At 34.5% G+C, this 23,046-nt stretch overlaps 1 protein-coding gene across 1 annotated transcript in view; it reads right to left on the minus strand.

The window, feature by feature from the left end:
• LOC150077390 (uncharacterized) overlaps nucleotides 1–23,046 on the minus strand; it is a 219,791-nt gene that overhangs the window by 28,323 nt on the left and 168,422 nt on the right. Inside the window, exons 7-9 of the mRNA XM_090385627.1 lie at nucleotides 11,852–12,030; nucleotides 7,230–7,366; nucleotides 2,929–3,060 (exon numbers count right to left, since the gene is read on the minus strand). Of these exons, the coding sequence (XP_090241753.1) occupies nucleotides 2,929–3,060; nucleotides 7,230–7,366; nucleotides 11,852–12,030 (448 nt within the window). The remainder of the gene's footprint in view (nucleotides 1–2,928; nucleotides 3,061–7,229; nucleotides 7,367–11,851; nucleotides 12,031–23,046) is intronic.

Below are 23,046 nucleotides of genomic sequence, written 5' to 3' on the forward strand. Positions count from 1 at the left end.
AAATTTGCCTTTAGCCAGCGGGTTGTTAATTGCACAACGACAGATGAACAAACTTCCATCTGTCGTTGTGGAAGTTGATAGGTTAAATAAATTTAAGGAGGAACTGGACAGGCAATTGGAGGGTATGGTGTGATTTTTTTTTTTTTTTTTTGGCTGATGCTGCATAAGCTCCTACACTGCTTTCTTGCATCAAGTGCCACTACTACTACTACTACAACATCGGTCTGTATGAATATGAGTTAAGTTAATAACGGTAAGAGTTTTTTTAAGGTAAAATATGATATACTAGCTTATCAGGTAAACCATAAACCCTGGCGGGTACCCAACGTGACCTGGAAAAAAAAAAATCAATCTATGCCATGACATAAGCAAAAAAAAATTATAAACATATATAAAAGTACCATTAAAATGTTAGTTATGGCAATAAGATACATTGCAAGGGACTTTTTCAAGGGCTAACCCTTACAATGTATAAACCATAATTAACGAGCTATCCGTTTCTGTAGTCATCGTCCAGCATAACTATGTCCAAATATACGTAAAATAATATTAAATTAGAGCCAAAAGTATAAAATTTGTAGTAATTAGAGCCAAAAGTATAAAATTTGTAGTAAGTTAGAGCCAAATGGTTAATTAATCCCAAATTTAGCAGTAAACTGGCAAGATGACTGTTAGCCCGACGGATAGCCAAAATTTAAATTAAATTAAAATTATAGAAAGAGCTATATTTATTGTTAGGCATATGTGCGTAGTTGATGGTAAATGCTGTCACGGTAGTCTAATCAAAAATAACAGTGTGAGCTATTATATAGCTAACAAAGGCGAACGGAAAAAGGTATAAGGATAGATATAGTACCTCAATCCCCCTCGAATACTCTAATAGTTCATGAGGTATGAAAAGATAGGGATAAGAAAGTGAAAGTTAAACAGCAAAGAAAAAGCAAAATAATTAACATAGGATGTAACATTATAGTAAGGTTTCCTGGTTAGAATGCTTTAAGATTTTAGCTATAGCTCACACTGTTATTTTTGATTAGACTACCTTGACAGCATTTACCATCAACTACGCACATATGCCTAACAATAAATATAGCTCTTTCTATAATTTTAATTTAATTTAAATTTTGGCTATCCGTCGGGCTAACAGTCATCTTGCCAGTTTACTGCTAAATTTGGGATTAATTAACCATTTGGCTCTAACTTACTACAAATTTTATACTTTTGGCTCTAATTACTACAAATTTTATACTTTTGGCTCTAATTTAATATTATTTTACGTATATTTGGACATATTTATGCTGGACGATGACTACAGAAACGGATAGCTCGTTAATTATGGTTTATACATTGTAAGGGTTAGCCCTTGAAAAAGTCCCTTGCAATGTATCTTATTGCCATAACTAACATTTTAATGGTACTTTTATATATGTTTATAATTTTTTTTGCTTATGTCATGGCATAGATTGATTTTTTCCAGGTCATGTTGGGTACCCGCCAGGGTTTATGGTTTACCTGATAAGCTAGTATATCATATTTTACCTTAAAAAAACTCTTACCATTATTAACTTAACTCATATATATATATATATATATATATATATATATATATATTTTTTTTTTTTTTTTAATTTTTTAATAATGTTTATATAAATAAGACATATATACACATGCAAATGTTTAAAATTTTGCACACTTAGCAGTCTTTGATGCCATAAAATGGAAGAGAATAAGAGAGTGATATTTCTATTTTATGTCTAAAATGTTTTTTTTTTTAAATAAAAGGTGTAAACACGTAGTACGTTTAAAAGTTTTCATTTTTTATTAAAAATTAAGAAGCACTTATAATAATTATTGCAATCCATTAAGAAAAGATGATATATTGGTGCTGTTTAACCAGAATTTAAAAAAAAAATTCCAAAAATTAAAAAGAAAGTTGGGCACACCTTTTAGGTGGTCTGTCACTGTTTTTGCTACATTTTGGGAACCACCACTAGGTTAAAGGTGTAAGACAAAGTATATAAAAAATCTGATTAAAAAAAAATAATAATAAAAAAAAAAAAAAAAAAAATAGTGAAATGGATCACTTTTTTCATTTTTCAGGAAAGGCAATCATAGATCCCATGTGGCCTGTACAATAAATACTGCTGATTTGGATGGCTGTTGCCAAATTCACACATTCACTTGAGCAGAATAATGCAGAGCATAAGACCACATCAGAGCTTTTGGTTTCTTTAGCTAAATAATTAAAACTGTAAATAGCAGGCTGCTGTGATGCTCCTATATCAATTTTCCATAACCATCCTTTGCAGGGTTGTCCTCATTTCTGTTAATTTTTGGAGGGGGCCAAACAGATTTGGAAATTTTTGGAAAACTAATTTGGATAATGTTTTGTGAGTGTCCCCATGACAAAATAGCATCATGAATGGCTACCACCTGGACTGCAATATTTCCTCATTCGTTAGCAAACAGTGATGTTTTCAAATTCTAAATTGTCATCAGCCATCTTTTACTTAACACTGAATCAATATTTAAGCTGTGGAAATCTTGCAGCCTTCTGTATCCAGTAACAAAAGAAAGTGTGACAATACCAGGACACTACACTTCTGGCAATAGCATAAGTGATTACTTATGTACTTATGGTGGGCCTTTCAAAATAAGGAAAGCAAAGATTAAATAAAATTATAAAGGCAAAAGAAGTAATTGTGCTTTTATTTTATTTAAATATTTATTTTTTCATATTAAAATTTTCTAATGCACATAAGATTCTAGAAGTCTATCATTTCTATTTCTACTGATTCTAGAAGTCGTTAACTCATATGTATGCAACAATTCATTGGCAGAACAAAATAAGTATTCATTATATACACTCCAATATCTGTGCTCATTTCATTTTGCCAAGATTTTTATGTGAAATTAAATGAAACTTGCCTTGTGATTTTTGTAGGATCAAAACTAGTGCGCCCATGAAGAATTCGCCGATTATTGAAGGATACCAGATCACCAGGAACCATATGAAAAGCCAGCTCTGAACTTGGTTCCCTCATTTTATTGGCCATCAACCTATTAAAAAAAATAAAATAATATTATGTAGACAACCCTAAGTGTTATGCATCCCCCAAGTTGGGGGAGGGGGGGTCACAGAATACAGTTTCCCACTGACTTTGAAAATATCCATTTGTGTATTTGTTCCTTATGATTATTTTATCTATTTTCCTTGGTATTTAACAATGTTATTATAATTGTATAATCAAAATGCTACCAGTGTCTACTAATATTTGTTGAATTTTCTTATTTAATTAAATGTAAACATTTAAACTGTAAATAGAGAATTTATATTTTAATAACAAAAATTAAATCCTATTTTGAAAAATGCATAATTAGTGGTAAGGAACCCAAACTGCCTTCAGCACTTTATGTTCTGACCTTAGTCAAAAAAAAAAAAAAAAAAAAAAGGTCAGAGAGACTACTAGAAGGTGCAAGCTTTCAACCAGTACACACAATTCACTAAAACTTTATGCATTTTAGTACAGATTATTCAAAATATGTCTATAATGAAATTTGAAATCTGAATTGGGTCCCACAAAATTTCTAATTTGAAATTTTGTGGGACCCAATTCAAAATTTCGAATTTGACTAGTTGCAAACAACTAGTCTAATTTGAAATGACTTCTGACAACTACAGACAAACATATGGAATTCTTTCTCAATGGATAGTGTTTATCAAGTATAATTCTAAATACATTCAAAAGAGATTATCCATATTTTTGAATACTACTTGCCATTTAATACTCTTAATTTGTGCAAAAAAAGTGTGGGGGGAGCTTTTCTCTCTCTCTTCTAGCACTGCCACTCATTCAGTAAACTTTGTAACAGAGCTAAATACTCTTACTAATGACAATGCATTGGCTACTCATAGAGTGCTTGTGAACCAGTGGCCAGTTTGATGTTACTTTAGAGCAATTGAGAGAGAGAGAATGCTCAGTGTGTAGATAGATCAAGTAAAAAATGAAAAAATATGTTTGATCTACAAAGCTACTTGAGAAGCTTTACTCATTTTGATACTACTTTGCCAATCCACGTTAAAAACAAGATATAAAATTTTAATAAATACCTTCATATTTGAAATGAATATCCAATTAATTTTTCCCCCCTTTTTCTGCATTATTATTTATTTTTTGTATTAGCAGTGGAAAATGAAGCAAGAAAGCAAACTTATAAAGCGAGAGTTGGAGAGACTTTGTAAGAGATGGATCATTAATTAACCTAACAGCCTTTTGAATGGAGTCTACAAGCCTGAAAAGGGATATGGGGGCATGAGCTAGATGGGAACAACTTATTTCATATAATATTCCAATATCACATATTAGGGATTACACTAATAGAGATGTATGATCTTGTCAAAGCATAGGAGCAGAAGAATCCTTTTTGTGAGATACAAGACAAGAATGAGTTTTAGGAGTGAAATTAAGTTCTTAAAAATCTCCCCACCTGGAAATCAGAATTTAATTAACTGGTATTGAATGTTTGAGAAACTGAAATTGTTTGTGCAGAGCAAGGTTTTGTTCCTCAAACCAGAAGGTGGAATGCAATGTTAGCATTAGCAGAGGCATACGATGCAAGAAAGCATGCTTATGCAGCATCAGCCAAAAAAAAAAAAAAAAACACCACTCCTATTTCACCCCTCCATTCGTTCGAAATACCTGTCCAGCTGAGCCTGAAATTTATTTAGGCTATCAACTTCCACAACAAGGGGTAGAAGTCTGTTCCACCAACTAACTACCCGCTGGCTAAAGGCAAATTTCCGCACATCTATCCTACATCTGTCTTTCCTCAATTTGAATTTATGCCCTCTCAGGTGATTATTCTGAGCAAGAGGTAGAATCCCATCAGCATTGAGCATGCTCAAACCATTCAAGGCTTTATACACCTCTATCAGATCACCTCACCAGTGCCTAGTCTCCAGACACTGTAATTTGCAAAAATTTAAGCCTTTCTTCATAAGAGCAACATGTTCTTCCATTCACTAATCTTGTTGCCCTTCTCTGTACTCATTCCAGCAGCTCTACATCCTTCTTGAAATCAGGCCTCCAGACCTGTAAACAGTACTCAAGGTTGGCCTAACCACTGCTTTATACAGTTTAGGTTTCTAGCAGGGATAAGGCGGAATAATCACCTCCTTATCCCTGCTAGAAATATTCCTGTATATCACTGACAAGACACCATGAGCTACTCTTGCAGACCATCTGCACCACTCAGAAAATTTCATATCTGCCTGCACAATTATCCCCAAGTCCTTTTTGTTCTCTACCACTGTCAGTGTAGTTCCACACAGTTGATACGTTACTCTGGGGTTACTGCTTCCCATATGTAGTACTTTACATTTGTTAATGTTAAACTTCATTTGCCACCTCTCAGCACATCTGTTCAACTTTCTAGATCCTGCTGCAGCAGCGTACTGTCATTAGTGTCCTTAACAACCCTGCCAACCTTTGTATCGTCTGCAAACTTGGACATTAAGCTTGATACACCATCATCAATATCATTTATAAAACAGAAAACAACAATGGACCCAACACTGAACCCTGAGGGACTCCACTAATAACAATAGTCCACAATGAGCAGTGACCATTGATTACCACTCTGTCTTCTTCCACTCAACCATCCCTTTATCCATAGCAGCAATTTGCCTCCAATGCCACATTGCTCCAATTTGTTCAGCAGTCTTCCATGTGCAACAGCATCAAAAGCTTTTCAAAGGTCAAAATATATGATATCAAAGTTATTCCCTGCATCCATTCCTTTGTGACCACATCATAGTATCCAATCAAATTGGTCAGGCAGGACTTTCCCTTAACAAAACCATGCTGTGTCCGAGTTATAACTGAAGTCTTGTCTAGAGGATCCTGCAGTGATTGTTTTAGCAGTGCTTCCATTAATTTTCTTGGAACAGAAGTTAAACTAACAGGTAAGTAATTACTTGTGTCGCCCTTTGATCCTCCTTGGTGAATTGGGGTCACATTTGCACATCTCCAGTCCATGGGTACTTCCCCTGAGTCCAAGGAAGCTCTCATAATTATGGCTAAGGGTTTGCTTACTTCCTTTGCTGCCTCCTTTAATATAACTGGATAGATCCCATCCACCCCAGGTGCCTCTTTTATGTTTATCTTTAACAATTTCTCCTCCACTTTCCTCTCAGTTATTACAAAATCATCTAGCTCACTGCCAGAATTCAATTCACCTATGGCATTCCTCTCCCTAAATAAACTCCTCATGTGTGAATGTAGATGCAAAATACTCATTTAGTTTGTTAGCCATCTGAGCAGGATCATCAACAGTTAAACCATCAATATCCAGTGGATCAATCTGATTCATCCTGATCCTTCTAGAGTTTACATAGGCAAAGTACTCTTTGCTGTTTTTCTTTGCATCCTTTGCCAAAGATTTCTCATAATCGGCCTTTGCCTGCCTAATCTCCTTTGGGAGTTTGTTACAGACCAGCTTATATCTATCATAAGCTTCCATGTCACCCATTAATTTATATATATTTCATGCATTTTTCTTCTCTGCCATATGTCTCATTAGTTCATCTGACATCCATTTAGGCCTAACCTTGAACAATATTTCTTAGTTGGTATGTAAAGCCTAGTAGCTTACAAGATTAATTCTTTGAATGCTTCCCATTTTGAATTTGCTGTTGGTAACATGATCAGTTGGTCCCACCGTATAGAATTTAAATACTGTCTCAGACCACTGTAGTCATCTTTACGAACGCAAAAACCCTTCCCTTTACCGCTGATGGTAGTTATCTCTTTCAGTGAATCCCACTTCCCCACTTCAGCACACTGTGATCACTGCCACCTAGTGGTTCCTTTATCTGCAGATTCTTAATGCATGAAGAATCACTACTGATAATCAGATCAAGGGTATCAATTCTTGATCTGATTATCAGTTCACTCCCTCTAGTTGCCTCCCGAACATGCTGATGTAGAAACATCATCCAATAAATCCACAAAAGCGTTGCTAGTGTGAGTGACCAACCCACAAATTCCAGTCAATATCTGGGAAATTAAAATCCCCCATTATAAAAAAATAATAATAATAACATACTGATATCTGATGGCTTTAGGACTTGCTCAAGGCAATTATATCCTATTTCTTGTAAAGAGTCACTTTAAATGCAAAGAAAAATATTAAAAAAAAAAAAAAAAAAAAAAAACCTATGAACTCACCTATAAGCATGATAAAAGGGCATAACAAGATGAGAAGGAACTTGTAAAGGTGCCATTGTTCTGGTATTATAATGAACTTCTTGAACCACACCATCTTTATCAACACATATAATAGGAATTGTCTGACTATACTTCATCTAAATATTGGGAAAAAAAAAAAAAAAATCAGCAATATGATAATAAATATTTATCTTGCTATAATATAGCTAAAATTAATAGCAATGTATTATTAATTGAAGTGAAACCCCTGTAATGATTATGAGAAATATTTCAAAAATACAAGCTTATGTCACAAATAATAATGTAAAAGACTAAATGTACAAGGCATAATTTCATATGGGTTTGGTATATATATATATATATATATATATATATACACATATATACAGGCATACCTCGGTTAACGTTACCTCTGATAACGAAGCTTCGATATAACGAAGTCCGCAATTTCAAGCCCCATTTAACATAAAAAAAAATATTCGAGTTTAATCACCTGAAATCTAAACAAACAAGAAATTACGGAAACCTTTTGGGCTTCTCGTGGTTGGTTCGAGAAATTTAAAAAACGGGCCAGGATTCATAGTGTAAAATTAACAGGAGAAGCTGCAAATAAGTTTCCAGAAAAACTAAAGGAAATAATTGAACGTGAAAATTTTCCACCAAATTTGGTGTTCAGTGTTGACGAAAGCGGTTTGTTCTGGAAACAGCTACCAACAAAAAGCTTCATTTCTATATAAGAAAAATCAGCTACTGGGTTCAAAGCAGCCAAAGACCGTTTAACGTTACTCTTTGGATCAAATGCCTCTGGCGATTATAAATTAAAATTGTTATTAGTTTACCATTCAGAAAATCCGAGGGCGTTAAAAGGTAACATAAAAATGAATTTACCTGTAATATGGAAAGCAAATAGAAAAGCGTGGGTTACCAAGGAGTTATTTACTGATTGGTTTGTTAACCACTTTTGTCCTGAAGTAAAACGGTATTGTCAAAAAAACAACTTTGAAGAAAAAGCTCTTTTGTTGTTAGACAATGCTCCGGGACATCCTACTGATCTTAACACGTTGGACACATGCATTCCTGTCAAAGTTGTGTTTCTTCCAGCAAACACAACTTCCTTGATTCAACCATTGGATCAGGGAGTAACAGCATCAGTTAAAGCTTATTATCTGCGTCGCACATTAAGCAATTTGACTGAACTAGAGGATAAAGAGGAAATGACAGTTAAAACTTTTTGGAAAAACTACACCATTAAAAACGCAATTGAAAACATTGATAGTTCTTGGAAAGAAGTCACTAAGAAATGCTTAAATGGAGTTTGGCGAAAAATATGGCCAGAAGTTGTACTAGAAGAAGAAAATAACATCCAAGAAATTAGAAATGAAGTTATCCAGATGGCTCAATCAATAGGTTTCGAAAATGTCGATGAAGAGGATGTTAGAAATTTATTGAATGCAGAAGATGAGGGCTAGCCGAGTGGGTAAAGTACCTGCCCGGCAACCCAAAGGTCGCGGGTTCGATTCCCGCCTCGGGCTTGGATCAAAGTACTGCAAAAACCTTGGGAGGTGCAATATGGCCACAGAAGCCGATGCGCCAACAACTACCAAATCAAAAAAAAAAAAAAGCAGAAGATGATGGTTTTTCAGTGGAAGATTTAGAAAACCTTGTTAGCAACGAAGACAAAGATAATGAAGACGAAGTTAAAGAAGTTCCTACCGAAAAAGTGTTAACAACCAAAGATTTAAAAAGGTGCTTAAATGACATTGAAAACGTTTTAAATTTTTTTAGTGAAAATGATCCTGATTTAGGAAGAAGTTTTATTGTTAAGCGATCAGTGTTAAATGCAATAACTCCGTATAGGCAATTGTTAAATGAAAGAGAAAAAGAGCATAAGCAATCAACTTTAGACTCATATTTTAAAATGTGATTTCACTTTGTATGTAAGTTGACTGTTTATTTAATAAAACTTTTCTTTGTTCGAAAAAAAAGCTTTTCATTTTCTTTACATAGGAACGTATCCCTATTCTGGCCATAGTATTTTTACCTCTGAAAACGAAGTTTCGCTTAACGAAGTAATTTCGTGGAACGCATCCTATTCGTTATTCGAGGTATGCCTGTATATATATCATAATATCAGCATAGTACACCATAGTTAACCCAAAAATTTAAACTACATATGTAGTGAAGAGGCATTGTTTTAATTATATCTCATATTGTGGCTGCCTTCACAATGAGATACCAGGTATTGCACTACTTTGAATAAATAATTCTTCTCTAGTAGAGAAGACTACTGTTATTTATTCTCATGCCTCTACACTAAATACATAGTTTAAATTTATGGGTAAACTATGGTGTACTACACCGATATTATATTGTCACAAATAATAATAATACAATAAATACAGTAGTGGCCCTATAAAATGCATCATTATGAATGTTGTGAAACAATATACATACCCAAACCAACTAGCTCAATGAATCTTCACTGTTAAGTCAATACAGTGCTTTGAAATATGATTTGAGCCTACTCATAAAACTTTTTTTTTTTTTTTTGGACAATTCTCAGAGTTGCTTTTAACACTGTCTTTTTCCTACATGGCTTTTAGGTCTGTGGTACTAACATCATGATCCTGGTGAAGTGATTGTTTTAAAAGTACCAATACTGTACCAAACTGCTTTAGCCATGTTCCAAATTTGCTTTTGGCATTTCCTGTCACATTTTAATAATTTTTGACATGAAAGATTGAGTGGCTATTTTAAAATATATCTACTATTTGGCTATATATCTACTACAAAAGCTAAAAAAACCTTCACAGTAAGAGTAATCATTACACCTTTCTTCCTTGGAGTTAACTACTTGTATGCCATGTCAATGCCAAATTTAAACTGATAACATGTGCTAGCAGGTAGATGCCTTTATACAATCAGTCCTTGTATAGCACGATAGTTGTGTTCCTAGAAATCCTCGTGCAATATAAACAATAGGCCCTATGGGAAAAATAGGGTTAGGTTCTGACCGACCAAGATGGAACACACATTTGAAACCAAAACATTACCAAACACAATAAATAATCGTAATAAAATACATAAGTATTTCATTACGACTATTACGTAATAAAATATTGCTAATGTTTTTGCTTCTATCATAAGCAAACTTGTTCTTTGTTTGATTTTCTATCCAAACAGATGACAGCCGTTCCATCTCTTCCAATTCTTTGTCTTGATCTAATGGATTTTATTACACTTTGAGTTGTTCCTACTATGAAAGTTGTTTTTATTTTCTTTGCATTCTTTCCAATTCTTGAAGTTGCCTCATTTAGGCTTGTAGCACGTGCAATATCACATGGTCTTTCATTTCGCTCGAAGTGTATCACAATTTCATATTTTTTCTCTATCGACAGAGGCAGACTGGCCATAAGCGTTCCCAGGGAAACTCTGGTGGGCCAGAGGCCAGAAAATGGAGGCCGGTGTGATTTTGGCCATAAATGCTAGTATGACACCGCTACAAATTTTCCCGGGTAAGAATTTTTGACCCAGTCCGCCTGTTTATCGATATTGCTTTTCTTTTTCTCTCTGAATCTGTAGTGTCTTCACCAGGATGCTTCCTTTTCACACCTTTTAAGTATTTTACTCATTTTTAGAGAATAAATTACAACAATTACAAAATGAGGAGGCACACTTGATACACATAAACAAAGCTGCACGCGTGTAGCAACTGAATAAACAACACCGTAAAGGCAGAGACACACTATTAACACCTCACTAGCTCACATTTTACTAAAGCACATTTCTGGGGGTTACTAACTTACTACCATAAAACAATAAAAACAATTTCCAGTTGCATTCCTGCTAATGGAATCTGTTATAAATGGGTAGTAAACTCGATCTAATTGAATTTGTGATAACACTGATAGCTAGAATTGTGTGGGTTTTTATGTTATTATGGTGAAATGTGTTTTCCCTTCACATATAAAATACAAATACATTTTCAGAATCTTCTCTTCATTCCTATCGTGTTGCATTCAGTTGGGGTGATTCAGCATTCGACTACCATTTCTTGTAAACACAAAGGCGAATCATGCATAAGCAAATTCGGTTCGTGTTATACATAATTTATAAATCATGTGTGATCGAATTCGTGTAGTGTAAACACGTGTTATACGAGGACTGACTGTACTACGTAGCAGAATTGGAGTAACTTGCCAGGTACTCTAATTGTAACATTAATTTGCCATATTATTTAGTGTTCCTTTTTATAGAATACTTCCTGAAGACATAACCATGTTATATCTTTCTAGGAAAGATAACTAACTTATGATCACAAAGTCAAGGGCCATGAACAGTATGAGATAACCACTTCCCAGAAATGAGAAAGATTACCCAACATCATTTATCACCACAAGCTCATGTTTGTATACACAGAGCTTTTTATTAATGTCATTCATTACTTTCAATCTGATAACCAATCTGAAAAAAAAAAAAGAAAAACCTACCAGAATTTTTTTTATCCCTACCATGGTTTCCAGACAGTCTAAGTAATAATAAAAAAAATAAATACTGAATTGCTAAGTTCCCTAAGATACTAAATAATACAATATCAAATAATTAATATTCTATATACTTACAGAGTGACTCTTAATAGAAAATGTAACTGGGGTAGATGACAAGATATGGAAGGCAGCAGGCTGATTTTCTTGAAGCCACTTGGCTATATAAAACCCATCCACAAAAAAAGATTTCCCTCCATAGTCCTCTCCACTTTCTTTAGGATCATTTGCTTTTAGACAGTGAAGCATTTGCAACCCTGAAATTTTGAAAAGAAAGATATGTCAATGTAATTAGAATTGCATAAACAGAAACAATTCAATTTATAGAGTTATACATACATACACACACAGAGACAAGCATACTTTCTTCACACCAGATTGAACCATAAAATATATGAACATATCCAAGACAGGTTGATCCGAATGCCACACCCTTGATGCTCTGGTGTGCAAAGGCTAAATTTTTATTTTATCTAAAAAGAAAAAAAATTTAAAAAATTTTGATGCATCAAGGATAAAAGTATATTAGTTCTGCTGCCAACCTGAAAAGCCAACTGTTTATTTCTTAAATATTTTTAGAGGGGGGGGCCAGAAAGACTTCATTTCCTTTGTAGTCAGGTTAACAGAAGAGAGAACAACTGGTCACTCTGAAAAATCTGTTCAGTACCTGTGCTTAATTTTAGTACTTAGATTTTTCTGGTGTGATAACAAAGCTTCAGTATCTTCACCTGTGACAAAAAAAAAAAAAAAAAAAAAAAAAAAAAAAGAAAAGAAAAAAGAAAAACAAAGAGAAAAACATCAGTAGCTGAGAAGAGTTAAGTATCAATATTATGTTACTTTGGAACAAAATAATGATAAAAAATCTGGCAATATTTGTCACATTAAGTAGTTTTATATGAAATAGAGATAAAATTTATAAAATCAAGTTAAAAGTGGATGTTAAGAAGAATTTTTTCCAGCTACTGATGTTATTCATATCATAATAACCTTATGCTGCTGGTGGGTTTTTGTTACTTACACTGTTCCACACACCTTCCACCTTAGTCACACTGTGAACTTAGGGTTTGCTATACTTCTGACCTCAGATGAGAAGAGAAAAATAAGAAAATTAATACATGTGAACAAAAATGTTCCAGCACTGAAAAAGAAAATTAATTCTGCATTGCTATAAAACTGGAAATAAAATATCCTGCTGTAAATATAAGATCATCAATTAGTAAAGTCTCAAGATTTTTATATATAACCCTTCTCTTTTGTACAATTCTTTGAATTATATCAAATAGTACAGTAAAAACTTATCTGTATGGAACATTCAGAAACAGAATGCTTGCTCTGTTCTTTTTTAACTGGAATTTTTTTAAATTTAATTATAGAAGTTAAGTATTTGGTTTGCTCCAACCTCTAAGAAATCCTTTCTGTGCTTAAACTGAAAGATATAATAAACTGATGGAAATAAAATGCAAAAGATGGTAATTTTGAGTGTTTAGTAGAAACCAAAATGATGAAATTAATTATTACATTTTTTCCACTACAGTTTAAATTTCTTACTGGCTAACAATTGTAGCAATATTTTCATTAATAGTTAAAGAAACCTCCATTTGCTTTTTTTTTTTTTTTTTTTTTTGAGTACTTAGTTCATTACAATATCTGCTATTATATCTAGCTGTATGGACCATCTTTTTCATGATGTTATTAAGGATTAAAATCTTTTGGCATTTTCCAAAAGATTGTAGAAGATTACAGGAATTCTTTTTAATCACAGCGAGTTGGTTTATGTGTTTAGTATTTGAAACCTGTTCTCATCATTTTTGAAGTTCTTTATTTTTAATAATTTTTAACAGTTTCCCATAATAATATTTTTACTTCTGTGCTGCTAATGCAGTTATTAATAGTAAAATAAATAAAAAATCTAATACCTCTCCTATACCAAATGAATGGCATTAAATGGTTATGTCAAGACAGAGATATTATAATACAGAGAGAGTGGATAAAGGAGATACTATAGTTATTTTAAACAAAACAGAATATAATGAAAAACTTAGACAAATATTATAAGATCCAAGTACATACATCATTGACAATAATTATTCATTAAGCCACATAAAAAACCAAGTACATAACTTTCTTAGGAATAAATAGAGAAATAAATTTACATACATTACAACACATCAGACTTAGAAATAACAATAAAATTGCACAGACTGGGACATTTGCCTTCCGCTAGTGTCATAAAGACATTCCACCTTTGCAAATTTATCTTCTTTTATCATTATGATTATCTTATCACTTATGAAATTTTCAAAGTTTTTTTGGGGGCTCACACACAACATTAATCAGAAATATTAGCTTATCTGACAATGATATTCTAACATCATTCAACACTGTTTCCTTATACACTAATATTGATGTGGACTACACCTTGATTAAATTATTTATACAGGACACCAGTTTAAAGCAGTGTGCATAGCCCTTTCCATGGATAGTATTGTTAAATTAAAATCACTTCTTGTTTGGGCTAGATATTTTAGGTTTAGTTTGGGTATATACAGTACAAACAGATAAATGGGCTTCCACAGGGTTGGTAATTTCAGCCCTTTCCCATTTCAGAGATATACCGTGGATCATTCTGAACTCTTTTCCATTAACTGTTAAGCTATTTATTCATTATGCAGATGACGAACCCATAATATCACACTGACATATTATTGATAACCTCTTTTCAGTTTAATTCAATATACAACAGACTGATATATATTTTGAGAGTAAAAACCAATGAGAATAATAATTTTTTAAATCTTGTCATCTTCAAGTACAATAAATAGCTTGAAACTTGCATTTTTTTTAATGGAGTTGTTAAGAGTTCCATTTCATTCAAAAATTTTATATTTCATAGCATTATAAATAATGCTATGAAATATTGTTAAAAAGAATTCAATCTAACGGCAGAATTAAAATATTTAACTAGTTTAATGCCTAGGAGAAAATGTCCACTTAAAATAATCAACAAAATGATACTGAAAGTAAAAAAATAAGTTAAATAATCCCACTGCAATAAAATAATAATTCTTTCATACCACAGTCAATTAGCCAAACAACTTAAAAGATGTTTTTTTCTAATACATACATCACTTAATCTTCTCTTCTTACAACAGGCTTGGTATGAATTCCAACAACTATAAAAATACTATCAAATATACTACCATCCAGGCAACTAAGAATATAGTCTATCTAACATAATGTCAACAAAACTGTTGTACTTGTTATATAAGCAGCACTACTATAAAGTATGAAGCAACCAATATGTCTAATACAAGAATCTCCAATTAGCCTACATATGAATTATCATTCCGAATTTCAATTGTTTCTACTATAATTATTAACACCAACCTTCAATTGATTCCACTATAATTATGATTAAATTGAATTCCAGTTATACTCACTTATGAATCTTTGGCAATTGAATGGTTCAAACAAGATCCATGCTTCATGTTCTTAATGTTAAACTATTGGAAAACCATAAAATTTTCAACTTGCATGCTCAAAATACCTTATAGGAAGTAAAAAAAAAAAAAAAACCTTTTAATATGGTTGTCTCTTCTCATGCATTAGCATTAGTAGAGGCATTTGATGCAAGAAAGCAAGCTTATGCAGCATCAGCCAAAAAAAAAAATAAATAAATAAAATAAAATAAATAAATAAAAAATAACCACTCCCACTTCACCCCTCTGTTCGTTTGAAATACCTGTCCAGCTGAGCCTTAAACTTATTTAGGCTATCAACTTCCACGACAAGGGATGGAAGTCTGTTCCACCAACCAACCACCCGCTGGCTAAAGGCAAATTTCCGCACGTCTATCCCACATCTGTCTTTCCTCAATTTGAATTTATGCCCTCTCGGATGATTATTCTGAGCAAGAGGAAGAATCCTACCAGCATTGAGCATGCTCAAACCATTCAAGGCTTTATACACATCTATCAGTTCACCTCGCTTGTGCCTAGTCTCCAGACACTGTAATTTGCAAAACTTAAGCCTTTCTTCGTAAGAGCACCCCTTTGTTCCATTCACTACTCTTGTTACCCTTCTCTGTACTCGTTCCAGCAGCTCTACATCCTTCTTGAGGCCTCCAGGTCTATACAATACTCTAGGTGTGGCCTGACCATTGCCTTATACAAGGGAATAATCACCTCCTTATCCTTGCTAGAAAAATTCCTATATATCATTGACAATACACCATGAGCTACTCTTGCAGCTCATCTGCACTGCTCATAGAACTTCATATCTGCCTGCAAAACCACCCCCAGGTCCTTTTCATTCTCTACCACTGTCAGTGTAGTACCACAGAGTTGATACGTTGCTCTGGGGTTGCTGTTTCCCATGTGTAGTACTTTACATTTGTCAATGTTAAACTTCATTTGACACCTCTCAGCCCATCTGCCCAACCTTTCCAGATCCTGTTGCAGCAGCAGAGTGTCAGTAGTGTCCTTGACAACCCTGCCAACGTATCGTCTGCAAACTTGGACATTAAGCTTGATATACCATCATCAATATCATTTATAAATACAGAAAACAATAATGGACCCAATACTGAACCCTGAGGGACTCCACTAATAACATTAGTCCACGATGAGCAGTGTCCATTGATTACTACTCTGTCTTCTCCCCCTCAACCACCCCTTTATCCATAGCAGCAATTTGGCTCCAATGCCACTCTGCTCCAATTTGTGCAGCAGTCTTCCATGTGCAACAGTATCAAAAGCATTTCTAAGATCCAAGTATATAATATCAAAGTTATTCCCTGCATCCAGTTCTTTTGTGACTGCATCATAGTATCCAATGAAATTGGTCAGGCAAGACTTCCCCTTAACAAAACCATGCTGTGTCCGAGCTATAACTGAAGTCTTGTTTAGATAATCCTGCAGTGCTTCTTTAACCAGTTTCTCCATTAATTTTCCGGGAACAGAAGTTACCCACAGGTCTATAATTACTTGTGTCAGCCTTTGATCCTCCTTTGTGAATTGGGGTCACATTTGCACATCTCAGCATGAATTGTTGAGGAGGCTTCCATCCTGCAGTGGGTTGATAATGGCTGCACTTTATTTATTTTTTTATTTTACACATCTCCAGTCCATGGGTACCTCCCCTGAGTCTAAGGTTACTTCCTTTGCTACGTCCTTTAATATAACTGGATAGATCCCATCCACCCCAGGTGCCTTTCTTGTGTTTATCTTCAACAATTTCTCCTCCACTTTACTCTCGGTTATTACAAGATTATCTAGCTTACTGCCAGAGTTGAATACCCCTCTGGCATTCCCCTCACTGAATAACTCCATGTGTGAATCTCGATGCAAAATATTCATTTAGATTGTTAGCTACCTGAGCAGGATCATCAACAGTTGAAACATCTATATCAAGTGGACTGATCTGATTCATCCCCTTCCTTCTAGAGTTTACACAAGTAAACAACTCTTTGCTGTTTTTCTTTGCATCCCTTGCCAAAGATATCTCATAATCTGCCTTTGCCTGCCTAACCTCCTTTGTAACTTGGTTACAGATCAACTTGTATCTATCATAGGCTTCTGTGTCACGTGTTAATTTGTATGTATCCCATGCATTTTTCTTCTCTGCCATATGTCTCATTAGTTCATCTGACATCCATTTAGGCCTAAACCTTGAAAAATATTTCTTAGTTGGTATGTAAAGTCTAGTAGCTTACAAGATTAATTCTTTGAATGCTTCCCATTTTGAATTTGCTGTTGGTAACATCATCAGTTGGTCCCACTGTATAGAATTTAAATACTGTCTCAGTCCATCGTAGTCGCCTTTACGAAAGCAATAACCCTTCCCTTTACCCCTAATGGTAGTTACCTCTCTGAGTAAATCCACTTCAGCACACTGTGATCAATGCCACCTAGTGGTTCATTTATCTGCAGATTCTTAATGCATGAAGAATCACTACTGATAATCAAATCAAGAGTATTACTCCCTTTAGTTGCCTCCCGAACATGCTGATGTAGAAAACAATCATCCAATAAATGCACTAAAGCCTTGCTAGTGTGTGAGTGACCAGCCCCCAAATTCCAGTCAATATCTTAGAAATTAAAATCCCCCATTATAAGAATCTCTGATTTACTGGCCCACTCTGTACAGTACATTTCCCTGTACAGTTTCTTATTATTCTCATCAGAGTCATTAGGCCTATAGCACACTCCTACTCTCAATTTTGATCTCCCAAAGCTTATGTCACACCAAACCCACTTGACACTGCACTGTCCAGTGATGTCGACTGGCTTCACTTCCTTGGATTTTATGTATTTCTTAACTAATAGCATAACCCCTCCTCCCTTCCTATCCTGTCCATCTTTTCTGTAGACATTGTACTCCCCAAATTCCAGTTCTGCATTCCTTATCTGAAATCCCAACAATATCTGCCTTTGATGTTTTGAGCAATACCTCAAATTCATTTACTAAACTCCTAGCATTGGTGTACATGCAAGTATACATGCACCTGTTCTTTTTCTTAGCTATCCTGACAACCCATGTGTTTACTTGTACCTCAATGATACCCAGCAGTCTCTGAAATATCCTGCATCTTATTTTCCAGGCTGCTGTTCATTCCAATAGAAGCAGTGCAAGAATCACTTTCACCTCTGCCAGTGGCTACTGTTAATCTATTAGTCCTTGTATCCCCCAATCCAGCAGTTTTCCAACCCACCTAACACTGCCTCGATAGCATCAGCAAACATTCTTGCACCCTTTCTATTTAAGTGTATCCCATCCCTGTAGAAGCAGTCTTTCCTGTTAACAAGTTCAGACCAGGCTGAAAAAAATTCTACCCCTTGAGCCTTGCACAATCTTTCCAGGGCCGAATTGATCGACAGGGCTCTCATCATATACTCCCTCCTATCGTGTCTGGGCAGAATTGCAGACACTTTCAAATTCAACCCTAATTCACGGCTTTTTTTCAACAGTGACCTGTACTTGTTAAGTAATTCCGCCAGTCTCCTACTCTTAATATCAGTGCCAACGTGTACAACTATATCACCATTTGTGCCCTTAAAAGATGATATCCACTCTACAACGTCCTCAACCTTTGCCCCTGGCAGACATACCCTGGTCCTGTTCCACCTATCCTTTTTACAAAGCATGTTTCCCGTTTCCCTGACAATAGAGTCACCAACAACTACTAGTTCCTTTGGGACCAGCACATTCTGCCTTGGGGGCTGCCGCTGTGGGCAGCTGAGAGCTTGATGGGTCCCTCACTTTTAATCCTTCGAGGGCATTCACCCTGTCCTTCAAGCTCTCATATAGGCCCATAACAACGCTGAGTTGTCGCCTGATTTCCTTACACTCCTTGCATCGTGCACACACACACACACACACACACACACAGACATCCCCCATGGCAGTAACATGTCCCATACCCAACTGCTCCACAAACATCAAGCAAGTAGTGCATTTTAAAAGGCTGTGATTCAGAGGGCAACTGCCCCCCCCTCAGTTCTCCTCTGAGCCACAGCACTCCCATAATTTGAGCTTTTTGCTTTGCTGCTCTGGTTTGAGTCATGATTTCGATTTAATTTCAATAAAATTTCAATTTCAGTACAAAATTAAAACCCTAAACTTGTATCCCAACACAGTTATAACGCTATATTTATGTTTCAGTTTTGAGTGTTATCTACGAAATCTCTTTATATAACTTTCCGTATCAAGTTAAGTATTAATTATTTATTTTTCTAATTATTTATGTTATGTAACCTAAGTCGTTATATGTATAGTTAAAAGTACAATTTAACTGACAATGAAGTTCAACAAGATTAATAGATTTTACTGATTAATTGACAATATTATGTCCTATACTATATTAAGCTTATGCTATCTAGTTCGAGATATTTTGTATCGCGTTACAATGGCGGCAATTTATGAACGGTCAACACGTGGATTTGATACCCTTACCGATACTAAGTAATACCTACAAAATCTCTATCTAAGTTACTTTAAACTAAGTATCATAAATAGGAATATAAAGCTACTCTAGAAAATAAGTTAATATGCCAATTTAAGCTAATAAAACAGAAAATAAATCAGAAAAAACTTCTCTGTTCCAGGAGCGGCAAAAAGCTACATCCGTACAGGCTACGCTCATTCTCAAACTCCAACATTAAACCAGCTGATGGTTTAATGTATGAGAAAGTGCATCATTCTTGTTATTTCACACTCTTTTAATGATTTTATTATGGTTTTTTTTTAAGTTCCCAATGATGAATCACTGGAAGACAGTGCACTTTCTCCATGGGCTTTGCACCACAGCCTACAAGAGGTCTTGATGCAACTATTACTACTAATTGAATTACTGTTTCTTTGTATTTTTTGTATTTGAATATACAAAAGTAATCCAATATAAGAGTGATGAAACCAATAATGAAAACTTCAAATGGAATGACCTTTATTACAATGAATAGTATTAGCTGTATGGTGCAAGGAAGCGCCACATTTTATTTGGCCAAAAAATTTAATAAACCACTTACTTGACTCCGTGTAGGTATCTATCCAGCTGACCTTTGAATCGTCCCAAGTAGTTAGAACTTATTCCAGTAATCAACAACTCTGGCTAAGAGAAAACTTTCCACAATCCAGTCTAAATTTCTTTCCCCGTAATTTGAATTTAATTTCCAACCTCTGTAGCCCAAATATTCAAAGCCCTTTCTTATATGAACATCCTTTTGGAATTTTCGCCAGGTGAGTTGCTCATCTTTGGACCCTTCAATATCTTTTTTTAGGTGCAGTCTCCATACCTGGACACAGTACATACAATATTGTCTTATACAGCAGTATTATGCTCTTCCTATCTTTACAAGAAAATGTTCGATAAAAATATTAAAAGGATATCACAGACCCTCCTTGCTGCCTGTCTACACTGCTCAGAGAATTGTGTCCAATTGTATTGTAACCCCCGATTCTCTTTTTTTCCTGTAATCTTTTCAGTTCAGCCCACCAAGTGTGTAAGCTATTTTGGGGTTTCTATTCACCATGTGTACGGCTTTACATTTTGCAGCATTAACAGATAACTGCCAATTTTCAGACCATCTCTGAAGTCTAAATTAGCTAGAACATGTTGGAATTGCATGGAAAATTTTTAGATGCATTGCAGGATGGCTGCAGGGAAGGAGGGAGAGGGTTGAGATTTCCTGAAGTTGTGATTAGTGCTGATCATTAACTACTCTACTGATCTTGATGTTATCTGCAAATTTTGAAGTCATACCCTCTATCCCTTCATCAATGTCATTTAAGAAAATCAAAGCATGAGTGGTCCCAGTCAGGGGCAGCTTGTCCATAGGCACTGCAGCACCCCCAGCTATTTAAATCTAGATATACAGTGAATGGAGTTATATGAAATTTTGTGAAGAACAATGCAACACAATGAATGGTTTTATTAACAGAACCTGCATATATATTCACATCCTCTATTTCCAGTAAACATTTCAATAATAAACAAATAAAAATGAAAACATTTCCAACTTTGAAGTTTAATTAACCATAGACCTCAATATGCACCAGGCAGTGACACATTTTGCATTCCAATAAATACCTGGTAGTTGGCTGCCATTGGCAACCAGCATATTGGCCACTTGCAATATACATTTTTTATAGGTGAAATGAATCAAAGTCACTGTAAAGCGTGCGTGCAGCTTTCATCGTTGACCATGATGGGTGTGTAGCCACAATGTCGGTGTCTGTTATTCACTCAAATTTCCATTAAGTAACTAAATAATATCAGTGTTAAGTCAATACTCAACATTCAACAGTGTAATTATGTGATTACAGCTTAATTGCGAAAGGAGCTTGAATTTGGTAAGTTGAAGTTATATTATGAGGTGATGTGTAAGTATAACATTATTTTTGCGACACGATTTTGTGAAATTTGATTCGATCATGGCCCCAATGCTTCCCCATGAAGTAAATCGCACGACAGTGAATAAACTTCATCAACTTAGTTTTTCACAATTCTCTCTCCAAGAAAAAAATGCGATTAAAAAAGAAGGCCGCCACACACCAAAGATTCAAATTTCTCAGCAGGAAATAAGTAATAATAAGAAATATATTTGCAGTTTTAAAACTGAATGGTACCAAAGGAAAAGTTGGCTTTGTGGTTGTGAAGTTAAAAATGCATTGTTTTGTTTCCCATGTTTACTGTTCAGAGGTGACTTAATGTGGCAAAAAATGGCTTTACAAACAAACAGAATGAAAGGAAAAAAAAAACTAAAACATGAGAGTTCGAAGAAACATTAATAATGTGATTTCACTATCGCTTTTAGTAAGCGAAAGTCTGTAAGCCTCACAGCTTAGTGAGGCTTACAGACTTTCGATCTGCAAACATAACAGAAAAGTTACCAAGAATCGTGAAACATTATCTAAAATAATAGACTGCATTAAATTTTGTGGGCAGTTTGAAATTTCTTTACGTGGACATGATGAAAATGACGATTCTAAAAATCCAGGAGTATTCAGAGGATTAATAAATTCCGCCTGTACATTAGATTCCAATTTAAAAAACCATTTAGAAAGTAATGCAGCATTTAAAGGCATTTCAAAAACTATTCAGAATGTTATTCTTGACTGTTGATGCAAATATGCCGGGATGAAATAAAAAGAGAAATTAAAGAAGCTGCATTCGTAGCTGTCATGGCTGATGACACAACAGATGTTTCAGAACATATACATATTAGGACGAGGGTTGCCTGTGCGGACGTGGCTTTCTGCTGCTCTTGGAACAGAAGTTTTTTCTGATTTATTTTCTGCTTTATTAGTTTAAATTGACATATTAACTTATTTTCTAGAGTAGCTTTATATTCCTATTTGCGGTACTTAAGTTTAAAGTAACTTAGATAGAGATTTTGTAAGTATTACTTAGTATCGGAAAGGGTATCAAATCCACGTGTTTACCGTTCGTAAATAGCCGCCATTGTTAAGAGAAAATTAATCAGTAAAATCTATTAATCTTGTCAAACTTCATTGGCAATTAAATTGTACTTTTAACTATACATATAACCACTTAGGTTACATAACATAAATAATTAGTAAAAATAAATAATACATAACTTGATACGGAAGTTATATAAAGGGATTTCGTAGATAACACTCGTTACTGAAACATAAATATAGCGTTATAACTGTGGTGGGATACAAGTTTAGGATTTAATTTTGTACTGAAATTGAAATTTTATTGAAAGTAAATCGAAATCATGACTCACACCAGAGCAGCAAAGCAAAAGGCA

The sequence above is a fragment of the Mastigoproctus giganteus genome, chromosome 12, assembly GCF_048544385.1.
Source record: "Mastigoproctus giganteus isolate SK-2022 chromosome 12, ASM4854438v1, whole genome shotgun sequence".
NCBI lineage: Eukaryota > Metazoa > Arthropoda > Arachnida > Uropygi > Thelyphonidae > Mastigoproctus > Mastigoproctus giganteus.